The sequence below is a fragment of the Juglans regia genome, chromosome 9 (genome assembly GCF_001411555.2).
Source record: "Juglans regia cultivar Chandler chromosome 9, Walnut 2.0, whole genome shotgun sequence".
Classification (NCBI taxonomy): Eukaryota; Viridiplantae; Streptophyta; class Magnoliopsida; order Fagales; family Juglandaceae; genus Juglans; species Juglans regia.
In genome coordinates this window covers 15,820,937-15,833,529 of record NC_049909.1, presented here as the reverse complement: position 1 = coordinate 15,833,529, position 12,593 = coordinate 15,820,937, and the positions used below count along the sequence as shown (strand labels likewise).

General features: G+C 30.4%; 1 protein-coding gene across 1 annotated transcript; it reads right to left on the bottom strand.

The window, feature by feature from the left end:
- Window positions 1-10,785: 10,785 nt before the first annotated feature.
- Window positions 10,786-12,070, bottom strand: LOC109021687 (zinc finger protein ZAT4-like). Its single transcript, XM_019004377.2, has one exon. It carries the CDS (start codon window positions 11,925-11,927, stop codon window positions 10,956-10,958), a length of 972 nt encoding a protein of 323 aa, XP_018859922.1. The 5' UTR covers window positions 11,928-12,070; the 3' UTR covers window positions 10,786-10,955.
- Between the last annotated feature and the right edge of the window lie 523 nt (window positions 12,071-12,593).

Sequence of the window (12,593 nt, the reverse complement as noted above, 5' to 3'; positions counted from 1 at the left end):
ATTTACACCCCTACTAATGGCACTTGGAACTTATGTGATTTTCCTCCTGGATGTAAAACCATTGGATGTAAGTGGATTTTTAAAAAGAAATTGAGACCTGATGGTACTATTGATAAATTTAAAACTAGGCTGGTTACAAAGGGCTTTACACAAAGAGAGGGTATCGATTATTTTGATACGTATTCTCTTGTTACTAGAATAACCACAATTCGTGTTCTAATTGCTCTAGCAGTGATCCATAAACTTGAGGTCCAACAAATGGACGTAAAGACCGCATTTCTTAATGACGATCTAGAATAATATATATACATGGATCAACCAGAGGGGTTTGTGATTCCAGGACAGGAAATGAAAATTTGTAAACTTATTAAAGTTTGTAAACTTATTAAATCTCTCTATGGTTTGAAGCAAGCTCCTAAACAATGGCACCAAAAGTTTGATGAAATAATTTTATCTTATGATTTTAAGATAAAAGAATCTGATTAGTGTTTATACACTAAAATAGTTGATGGTGCATGCGTAATGCTATGTCTTTACGTTGATGATATTCTCATATTTGGTACTAATATAGATATTTTTCTTGATGTTAAAAATTTTTTATCTAATAATTTTGACATAAAAGACATGGGAGAGGCACAGGTAATTCTTGGTATTAAATTAATGAGATCTCGTGATGGTATTAGCATAAATCAATCTCATTATATTGAAAAGATTCTTAAAAAGTTTGAGAGATTCGAATGCAAACTGTCAGTACTTTTCTTGATCCTTGTTTGCATTTAAATAAGAATCTTGGAGATCCTGTGTCATAACTGAGATATTCTCAGATTATTGGTACGTTACTGTATATTGCTAATTCTACTAGATCTGATATTTCATATGCTGTGAGTAGACTTAGCAGATATACTAGTAGGCCTAATGATTCTCATTGGAAGGCATTGGAAAGAATTTTTAAATATTTGAAAGGAACCATGACATATGGTATCCATTATTCTGGGTATCTCACTGTATTAGAAGCATACAGTGATGCCAGTTGGATAACTGACATAATAGATCGTAAGAGAACGAGTGAATATATTTTCACTCTCGGTGGAGCAGTTGTGGCTTGAAGATCTTCCAAGCAAACTGTGATTCACGATCTACGATAGAAACTGAATTAATAGCCTTAGATACTACCGGGCATGAGGTAGAGTGGTTTAAGAATTTATTATCAGAAATTGCACTAGTTAAAAAATCAATGCCAGCTATTTCTGTTCTTTGTGACAATCAGGCTGTAAGAAGTGTTAGTTTTAATAAACACTTTAATCATAAGAGGAAACATTTGAGTATCAGGCATTCTAAGATAAGATACCTGATAAAGAATGGATACCTAACTTTGGAATATGTAAATTCAGAAGATAACCTAGCGGATCTTTTGACGAAAAGACTGGCAAAGTCAAAGGTTATACGTACATCAAGGGGGATGGGACTGAAGTCCATTAATTAGGTCACCGATAGTGGCAACCCAACCTTCCGGACTGGAGATCCCAAGAAGAATGTTCAATGGGAAGAACAGACTATTTGAGTGACTGGATAGTACTATTAAAATGTTATTATAGGTCCATCCCTAGTGTGTGAGTGCTACAAATGCAATGGCAAAAAAAAATGAAATGTTTTGAATGAGTCTAAGACTAATGCAAGGTATTGAATTGCAGATACCCTTAGAGGACTCACCTATGTGTGTGTGACTGTGGGGTCGCAGTCTATGGTAATTGTGTTATTTTCTAGAGCGCTCATGAATCCAAGATATATGCCGTACTATGTGTGTGGTGTGGAGAAGCCTGAGTTAAAAAATTCTGGTTTAAGACTTGGTTCACTATGGATCTTCCAGATAGAAACACGCTAACACTAGGTAGACGTTCAAAACCGCAAGCTATGAACCATTACCATTGTTCAATGTATCGGTTCGGTTATCTAAATTTAAATGAAAATGTGTCTTGGTACTTGAACCAATGTATGCATCTTGGGGATATGAGCCTTAACCGCTTCCCAACCAAACAAAGGGTTGTATCATTCGGTAAATTAGAAATCTTTTCAATGTATTCTCTAATATTTGAGAAGTTGTGACTTCTCAAAAGTGCTCATTCATTTAAGTTATGACTTTTCACAAGTACCATTTCATTTATGTTATGTGACTTTTCACATGTATCATTTCATTTAAATAAGTTGTGACTTTTCACAAGTATCTTTTTACATGTACCCTTTCATTTAAATAAGTTGTGACTTATGACAAGTGCCCTTTCGTTCTCTATAAATAGGGAGCCCCACCCACAAATTCATTAATCCCTAAATTCTTTACAAAAATTAGAGAAACACTTCCTCATTCTTTTTGTCTCTCTTTATTTGGCTTTTGGCTATTTTATATCGGGTTCAAGGATCTTCTTTTGTGTGCACCGATGAGGAGATTAACGGAAACCGATGTTGTTGTATCTTGAAAGTAGACTATCAACAAGCTTAGTGTATGTTTATAATTGGAAGCGGCGGAATCTACTTTAAAGAAAGTGTCTATCACAACTTGCCTCAACACTGAGTTTTCTCTTTTAAATTTATTCTTATTATTTTACATATTCTCTAATTTACAAAACGTTTCAAAATATTTCCCAACAATACATACATGGGATGAAACATCCCAACAAGCGCCAGCTGCATGGCTCAATTCCTCCCCTCACACCGGATCATATATTTAATTAATAATACTCCACTTTTGACACGTTGGTTTTGGGCTTTTTAATATTTAGCGTAATCTTCAGGATGTTCGAGGGTTGTAAACACAGTTAGAATTGTCTAATAAACTATGTATGAGCTAGCTAGGTACCATTGATCCTTAACAAACAAAAATAAATAAATAAATAACTAAAAGGAAAATTTGAATCTAAAACGTCACAGTAAGAAAAATGAATATTTATGATTAATTTTTTACAATGAAACTACTCTTTGCAATTAAAATTATCTCATTTTAATTAAAAATAATCATTTTGTTGAAAATAACTGTCGCAAATAACTAATTTTCTTGTAATGCGTCCGAATTATCTCAAAACAATATCACAATCTCGATCGAATATAGCTAATCATTAAACTTAACATTCAATTTGAATACATGACATCTATTCATGGGCGGAATATTGATTCATCCTTTTAGTACATAAACACGAAATTATTAAGACCACCGGCCACGATCCATAATGCATGCGGAAAGATCGAGGACATGTGTTTCGTGCAGCAACACATGATTTTCAAGACTACTCACTCTCTCTCTCTCTCAATTTTCCTTAATAATTTACACGATTCGCTTCCCTTGCATGTAAAACTTAACGGTCCTCTTGTTTCATTTTTGTGTATTAGAGAATTTATTTTGTTAGATTTTTATGATTTTCAGCATATCAATAACTAACACGTGGAGAAATAAGTTTTTTGTAAATTTTTTTTAAGTACATTTAACAAATTTCTTCTTTTAACAAAAAAAGTGTCATCATTCTTACACAAACAAGTCTATATTATACTAATGTAGCTTAGTGTAATATGTTAGATTAACTTTATAATAAATAAAAAAATACAATATGATGTCTCACATTTTGTATAAAATTTGTATATATGCAGTTTAAGCACATCTTTTTTTTTTTAATCCTTCTACTTATAAGCAGGTATGGATGATTATCTATTAATCTTTGAGCATTGCTATTCATAAGCCCATACACCACACAACAAAATTTTTTTATTTTTTTAAAATTTTTTTAAAGTTTTTTTTTCGTTTTATTATTCTTAAAATAATTGAATTATTCTACTTATAATCCATATACCACATATTTGGTAAGAGAATAAAATTAAAGAAATCATAAAAAGAATGGTGTGTGGTGTATGAGGCTTAGGAATAGAATTTTTCTTAATCTTTTACATTGTTGACATGACATAATTTAATTTATAAAATATTTAATTTCTAATTTTTTTTTTTATAAATCGAATTGTTAGCTTTGTAAAGAGTGTATCCTCTACATTAACTTAAAAATAGATTTCTTTTTTTATGTTTTTTTATAAGTGAAGTACTTTTATTTAAAAAAAAAAAATAATTTATAATACCGCTTTAAATTGTACGTTCTTACCACCGATATTATTGCTCCAAATAAATCATATACAATATATATAGAGAAATTCTATTTTTTCTCTATTTAAGTACAGTCACATTGATGAATAAGAATAAAATGAGAAAAAACATCATTTTAAATAAGATATTATTATAATTTTAAAATTTTTTTAAACATAACTGTATAGATTTACATAAGTAGTCGTAATTTAGAGACTGTATATAGACTAACTCATATATATATATATATATATATTTCATTAATTATCAGAACTAACGTTAAATTAATAATCAAGTATAAGTTACAGAGTATGTTGGGTGGTGGACTGCACCATCCTCTCCTCTCAATAACAAATTAGTGCTTATTAATTGGCAATGATAATGTAAGCCAATTGCATGGTCCCCAAGTCGGATTTGGAAGATCTACAAAAGAATGACGTGTTAGCAAGAGGCTGTTCGTCGTGCCAATGAGGAGTGCCTCTCGCCCCTTAATCAATCTCAGTAATTAAGGGTGGAGGCATTTAGGCCTGTGTTGGACAAAATGGGGGACACTAATTAATATAAATATTTATATATTTATAGTTATAGAATATATAAATATTATACATTTCTTTTAAAAAAAATAAATAAATATGATATCTATTTAAAAAAAACAATAATTCTTTTAACGATAAATCCAATTATTTTTTAAAAATAATATGCATCACTTATATAATTCATGATTATATTTAATATTTTTTATTTTTTATTTTGAATAGTATTAAATACAGTTGAAGTGTTAGATACAATTAGAGTCTATTATTAAAAAAATTATTTTTTTTTTCGTATTAATCCAAAATTTATCTATATTTTTCAAAGAGTTTGTGAGAAATACTAGTTCAAGAGAAAATTGCCTACCGAATATTATACAGAATGAGGTGGCTGGTAAGTTTTTTTTTAAGAAAAATCAAAAGAAAAAACAGAAGAAAAAATCTCGCCAGTCCCTCTCGCCAGTCTCTGTCGACTCCCTCTCGCAAGTTCGCAGGCCCTGGCGGCTGGCCCCTTACTCCCCCTGGAATTCCACGGATTTGTTGACTGTAGCTTTTCGCCCCTTGCTCCCTCTCCACTTCATGGAAAAAAGTGATTGTTGCTGTCTTGGAGCTCTTTCCATTTCATATAAATATATATATATATATATATATATATATATACACATTGCACTACTTATAATAATAAAAAAAAGCGATCGTTTCATGTGACTATTTCTCTTCTAATTTAATTCTTAATTCAAACTCTAAAGGTAGGTTTGGGGGGTGAGATGAAAATTTTGTATTTTGTTTTGAAGTTTAAAATATTAAGTTTTAATATTATTATTGTTTTGGGATTTGAAAAAGGTGTATTGGAATTTGAAAAAGTTGAATTGTTTATTATATTTTGTATGAGAATTTGAAAAATGTGTAATGATAAGATGAGATGAGATGAGAATTTTGTGTTTTGTTTTTGGCCCCAAACCTGCCCTAAGACACTCAAATTAGATACAGCACATAGATATATGTATTAAGAGAAAATTTACTTACAGTTTTTAAATGGAGATTGCGTATGTAGAATCTTTATTAAATAAAAAAAAATATCATTTTAAGAATAATATTATTATAATTTTAAAAAATTTTAAAAATAAAATTGATTAGACTTACACATATAACCCCCAAATGAGTATTATATGTAGCATTGATCATGCACTAAATACTAGCCGTAGGCAATATAAAACTTAAATTTTTTTTTTTTTTTGAGAAGATATAAAACTTAATATTGAATATACTAAAACTCACGCACCGTATCTATCATTTATGAATTATAACAAAAGTATTTAAAACAAATATATATATTTATATATAAGAACTATTGATGATTGATCTTATTTTTAAGAATAATATTATATATAGTGGTGAAATGTGTAAACGTAGTACAGTCGTTTTGAAAAAGAGTGGAGTCTATTATTAAAAAATTAATTTTTTTTTATATAAATCTTATATTTATTCACTTTTTTTAAAATAACTATACGATATTTATACACTCATAATTATAAGTATCATTTCTCCATATTTTGAGAGTACGGAAGGAAGCTGTTTTTTAAAGGCGGAGTGGGATCGGTTGTAATTAGACATATTTTTCTGTCTTTAAGTGCTTTCCTTTGAGTTTTGTAATGATTGATACTGACACGTTTCAGACTGCACGCTCTTTGAGTGGCTGAGTGGAGAATTTCAGGGTTAATGAGTGAATTATATATCATTTTGTTCTCTAAACGGACAGTCGTCGTGTCGTTTTTTTATCTTCTCCGACTGATCACTTTGGATAATGGCCATTGTTTTGAGAGTTGCTAATTATATAAAAATAAATTTAGATGTTATTTTACGTGATATACTAAAATTATTTTATAATTTAATATATCACATAAAATAATATCACTTTATAAATTTATTTTTATATAATATTTTTTTAATTAAAATATTTTTTTATTTCTTTTTTCTGATTTAGGCCTGAGTTAAGTGACATCGTTTTAGTATTATTGGGCTTGGACTTACCTAGATGGTATTCCCTTTATTATTCAATGTTGTCCAATTCCATTAATCTAAGTGTTATTAGGCTGGCTGGCTACCTTCTAATTCAAACAAAAACCCTAAATTATCCTAAACCCAGCAAACCCACTGAATTAACGATTGATAATTTCATATTTGCATAAACAAAATACTTCATAATTCCTTTTTCTTTTTTTCAAAGAAAGTTTTATGTCATCTCGAAATAAAAGATGAGAAAACTAATACGGCTCCGATTCTAATAAATAAATTGTATTTAAATGAAAGAATTTAAATTTAGATTCGGATTTCAAATTAGTACTATCGTAACTAATTTAAATTTTGTTTTTAAGTCAAAATTTGAAAATTTAAAATCTGAGACAAATCTAAATTTTAATATACGATCCAAGGGGATTCAAGTTTTAAAGACTCAAATCTATATAATTTTTTTTTCCTAATCTAATTATCCAAATGTGTCGCGGGCGAATTTCCTATTATGGCCTTCACTAGGGATGCCAAATTGCCAACTATCAACATATGTCTGTCCTCTAATCCATGGTACACATGGTCGGTTGATGTTATCATAAGAAAATATAATTATTTGAGCATAGCGTGATAAGGATGTCCCACTACAATATGCCAATATGAGGACCACTCACCCATAAATGATACACAAATATTTTGATGTAATATATTAAATTATAAAAGAATTTTAATGTATCACGTCAAGTTACATAAATCTTTTTTTTTTTTTTTTAGAAAAAGACTGGTGTGATTAATTCTCATAAACCAAAGAATGTATACAAGGAGGAATAAACTCCGATTGAATAACCGCCTCGAAGAGATATAAAAGCATGTTTTGCTAACACATTAGCAACATTATCAATACTCATAGAACATACTTAACAGACCAGTGATTTGTCTTTCCTAACAAATTTTTGACATCTCTGATTATTATCCCGATTGAATTCCATTTCTCCTCAAAACTCTTAGTAGCATTAACCATTGATAGTGCATCTCCTTCGAGTATAACATGCTACAGTCTCAATTCATTGCATAGAATAGTGGCTTTTAGAGCTGCAACAGATTCCCCCAGCTTTGCATATGGAACGATCTCCCTAGATGATCTGAGTGTTCATAGCATAGCACTCAGCCTTTCCTAGTTTCTTATAATGATTTTATCAATAACTGCATCCCAATTAATTTTATAATTGTTGAGTGGAGGTGCAGTCCATTTATGATATGTTCTTATGCAAATATATCCTTTCCATCTCAATTTAGATCTCGTTTGTATTCATAGTCCATCTCAACTCATTTCAACTCATCTCACTACTATTCACTATTATTAAACAATTTTAACTCACAAATCTCACTACTATTTACAATTCATCTCACTATTATTCACAACCTATTTCAACTCATCTTCGAATCCAAACGACAATTTTCTTGGTCTGTTAAGTATGTTACATAGATCTAACAATTTTCCTGCCAATTTATCCTTTCCATCTCTTAGCAAACTTATTGATATTAATTAGGAGGACGTTGTTGGTTTTCTATGATTGATTTGATCAAAATAGGGTATACTTATTCATGCACGTTTGATGATGAATTGAAAACCTCTTCATGTGTTGGTATTAAAAATTCTGTGGATTTTATTTAAAATAAATATTCTGTAATTTATTTAAAAGAAAGAAAAAATAAATAAAAAAAATGGACGTGGATTAGCAACTCTTTTGCCTTTTACCATGGAAAGTAAGGCAAACTGTTTTGGCTTTTACATCATGAAATGCGTGAAGTTGTTTAAGAAATTATTAGAAATCATAATTTTTGGCATTAAATAAAGAAGGGAAAGTGAGAACGTTTACCTCGCATAGTAGTTATCTTTTTTTTTGTGTGTTTTGGTCAGAGCAAATAGGCATTACACTCTGCAGGAGACCAGGAATCAAAAGGACCACGACAACACTAATATTGTTTGCTCAAAAAAAAAAAAAAAAAAAAAAAAGAAAAGAAATGGGGGGTGCAATATTAATGAGACTTTTTGCCACTTTTCTACTTTTATCATGTAATGTTTTCACAAATTACTCATTATAAAAAAAAAAAGAAAAAGAGAAAGATTATTAGCTGCGAGAGTAATCCAATTTTAAAAAATAGATTTTTTTTTAAATAATAAATCCGATATTTTTTCAATTTTTTTAAAATGAACTTGCAAAACTTGTTTTTGATAAAGTAGAATGTCCCACTTATTGATATAATTTAAGCTCAATTATATATATATATATGGGTATTAATATTTCTTGTAATTTTGTGATTCAAACACTTTCAAATAAATTAAATATTGTGTTATTTAGGGTTATTTCTATATTTTAAAAAGAAGAATGTATTGTATCAATCACTATTTACTCTCATATTTCATATCTGTAATTTTTTCATATGGTGTGAGACTATTTTTCATAAAATGTGAAGTGATGAATAGTGAAAGTATATTCATTGGCTTGGCCAAATCCATCTTAAGAATTTAGTCAATATCACACTCTTTTGCATTTCTCTATTTCATTTAAATTCAATCCCTACATTGAATTATCCATTCACTCTCTATATAATAATAAAATATTATTAATTTAATAATTTTTTTTATTTAATTTATTTTTATTACATTTTGTAGTTTTACCAATTAAATGTTAATAATAATTATATTCTAATTAAGTTAATATTAAAAAAAATCATATTTTCAAAAGTCATTTAATATTAATAACAAAAAATATTTTATTAAACTCATTTAAAATTCTATCTAAATTTCTTAATGACAAACCAAATAATATTTTTGTTTGAAATGAGAAACTAATATTTTAATGTTTATTTGGAGTGAGAAATTAATATTTTAATATTTAGTGAATCAATTATAATTTTTTTTTATCTTTGACCAACTACTATAATAAGAATCTAAATTATTTTAAATTTATCAAATTTAATATGAGATATTTTTTATATCAATTATATAAATTTTATTCAATTTTCTTATTTAACCAAGCTAAAGAGAATGCGTTGAGTGATAAGAGAATTTTTTTTATATTAAATTTGAGAAATTTTATTTACAGTCCTCACTTAGAGATTGTATATACAGATTTTTTATTAAATGAGAAAATGTATTATTTTAAGAGAAATATTTTTATAATTTTAAAAAATTTTAAAAATAAAATTATCTATACTTATATTATAATTTTTAAATAAGATTGTACGTACATTATTCTTAAAATTTATCGTGCTTGAACGCTAACTTTGACGAGGAATTCTATTATTTAAAAAAAAAAAAAAAAAAGAAAGAAAAGGAACACAAATTCCAATCTTTAGCGATTGGTAAAGTGACAGGTATATATTAATTTTTTTAAAAAAAGGCATTAATTATATGATTCCCATCAGGAATTAATAAAAATCTGACTGATTCTTCGATAACAACAGCATGGCACTTCCTTTTGCCCGGATACTTCGTTCATTCCAAGGCAAATAAATTCCACCCATCTCCTTTCCCATTCTTCAGAAAATGAAGAGATTTTGCATATCTCAATGAATTCCTCAACTCAAGAAACCAAATCTAATGTTTTTTTTTTTTTTTTTTTGAGGTCATTTTCATGGCTCTAAAGCTTAGTTCCTGGTTCATCTTCAAAATCATTTGATTCTATGCTTCTTCACCTTGAACCAAGAAACCCAACAAAGAACAGGAGAGATAATATTCCAAATGATGAGAATTAAAAAAAATAAAGAAAATTATAAAGAATTTGGTAAAGACTGAAAGTTGTCATGTTAACAGAACAGCAACATTTCGGTACTTTCTAAGGACCAGCTTCTCTTAGTCCACAAGCAAGCCTCCAACAACACTTTTATCACTGAAATGGGGTACACCTGAAATGGGTTCATCTACTAAAGGTTGCTGCACCTAATTTGGTTGTCACAGTGAACAACAATATTGAATGAATTCTGCCTTTAACACAGCACTGGAATTTGAGCTACAATACTTTGGAATTTGCTATGAAAAATCACTTGGGTTTTGTTTGTATGGAGTGAATCTGTGTAACATCCAAGACAATTGAATTGGGGTTACAGCATATATAAAAATAGTAGTCAGTAATAAATGAATTGCCATAAACTTTAAAGGAACTTCAAAAGCATTGATGTACTAACAAAGGTGAAGAAATATTCTAACTACCGCCTACAGGAAATCCATTTTATCCAATTAAACAAAGCAAGATTGATGTAAACTTGATCTTAGAGATAAAAAATAATAATAATAATAATTATGCATCAGAGACCACACTAAAATCGTCTTCTTCTACTGGAGCAGGCAAGTTGAGATCTATCACGGTTGATTCAAGTTTCAAGGGACTTGCAGCAGCAGCATTTGCAGTAGCAGCAGCTGCTGTTGAAGAACCCAAGAGGTGAGATCTCTTATGGCCGCCAAGTGCTTGTCCAGACCCAAACACTTTGTCACAGAACGGGCATTCAAAGATTCGCTCGTTACTATCATTTCCTGCTTCATCTCGATAGCAAATCCTTTTGTGACTGCTCAAAGCTTGATAAGATCGAAACCTTTTCTTACATTTTTCGCAACAATGCTTCCCTCGAACCTTCCTAATTTTAATCTCCTCCAGTTCCTCTGGTTCTTGGACCTTGACTTGAACCGATCTTTGCACTTGTTTACCTTGTTCTTGATCTTGCTCCTCGTTGTTCCCCATCCATATGCCCCTTGAAAGCATCATGAGGCACATAGCAACATCTTCTTCTGGAGAAGTATCAGAAACCGAACTCAGCGGTTCAGGCGAGTCGACCAAACTGGGTATTCTCAACTTTGGCTTCTTCAGTTCCAAGTTCTCGCCCTGATTCTCTGCTACACTCGGTTTCCGATTTCGCTTGGATCTTTGACGAGTGGGGTTCTTTGACTCGGTCTCGCTCTCTCTATCCTGGACCACAGACCCAGCATCGACTGCAAAAGAGAACTCAGGATCTGCAAGTCTGAAGCTTTTCTTTGGATTCTCTCTCAAACCATAGGCCAAAGCCTTTTCCTCTGCATCTCTGAGGCTTTGTTCATCTTCTTCTTGCTCTTCACCAGATGAAGAAGATGAAGACGAGGCCGACTCAGTATGGGACTCAACGAGTTGCAGTGGCTTTGGAGGAAGAGGCAAGGTGGTCAAATGAGCCTTCATGTGACCACCCAAAGCTCGGCCATTAGCAAAAGTCCTGAAACAAAGCTTGCATCTATGCCTCTCCATTGGCACAGAACGGACCAAAACAGAGCAAGCTAAGATCAAAGCTTTTACTACCCTCTCTCTCTCTCTCTCTCTCTCTAAGAGACTTTGAGAAGCATTGGGAGATTGGGAACTTTAAAAGGAGTAGGTGACAAGCATTCCTTCACCAAAAGACACACACAACCCAAAAATATGGTTTTTTGGTATAAAATTATATATATATATTCCTTTCTATTTAATTCTTCCGAGCGGCAAAAAATTAAGAAAGCGTGATCATGAGTGGGGAAAGCTGGACAAGTGACAATGCAGACCTTGCTCATCTGGGCATTAACCTTTTCTTTTTACCACTTTCTGGAAGTTCATAAATTGCCAGTTTGGCAATTATAGAGCTTTCCTCTGGTTTTAATACATTAATTACGTATAATAAATTTGAAGGATACTGGTTTTAATTTAAACTTTGTTGGGCGGATTTTTCATGGAAAACTTCTACTTTTTAAAGCCATATTGCATGATTTGATCAGATTGAATTTAACAGTACCTTAACCAACCTTTTTTTTTTCTCTCTCGTTGGATGTGTACATATTAACAAACATATTGAGAATTTGTTTTGGCACGAAAATTTAGCTGAATTTGTTTGTGTTTTTTTTAAAGAATATATTTTAGTCATATAGAAATTATATAAAAATAAAC

Bases quoted from the DNA above. Each gene is read 5' to 3' on its own strand.
- LOC109021687 (XM_019004377.2), bottom strand. From the start codon at position 11,927: ATGGAGAGGCATAGATGCAAGCTTTGTTTCAGGACTTTTGCTAATGGC.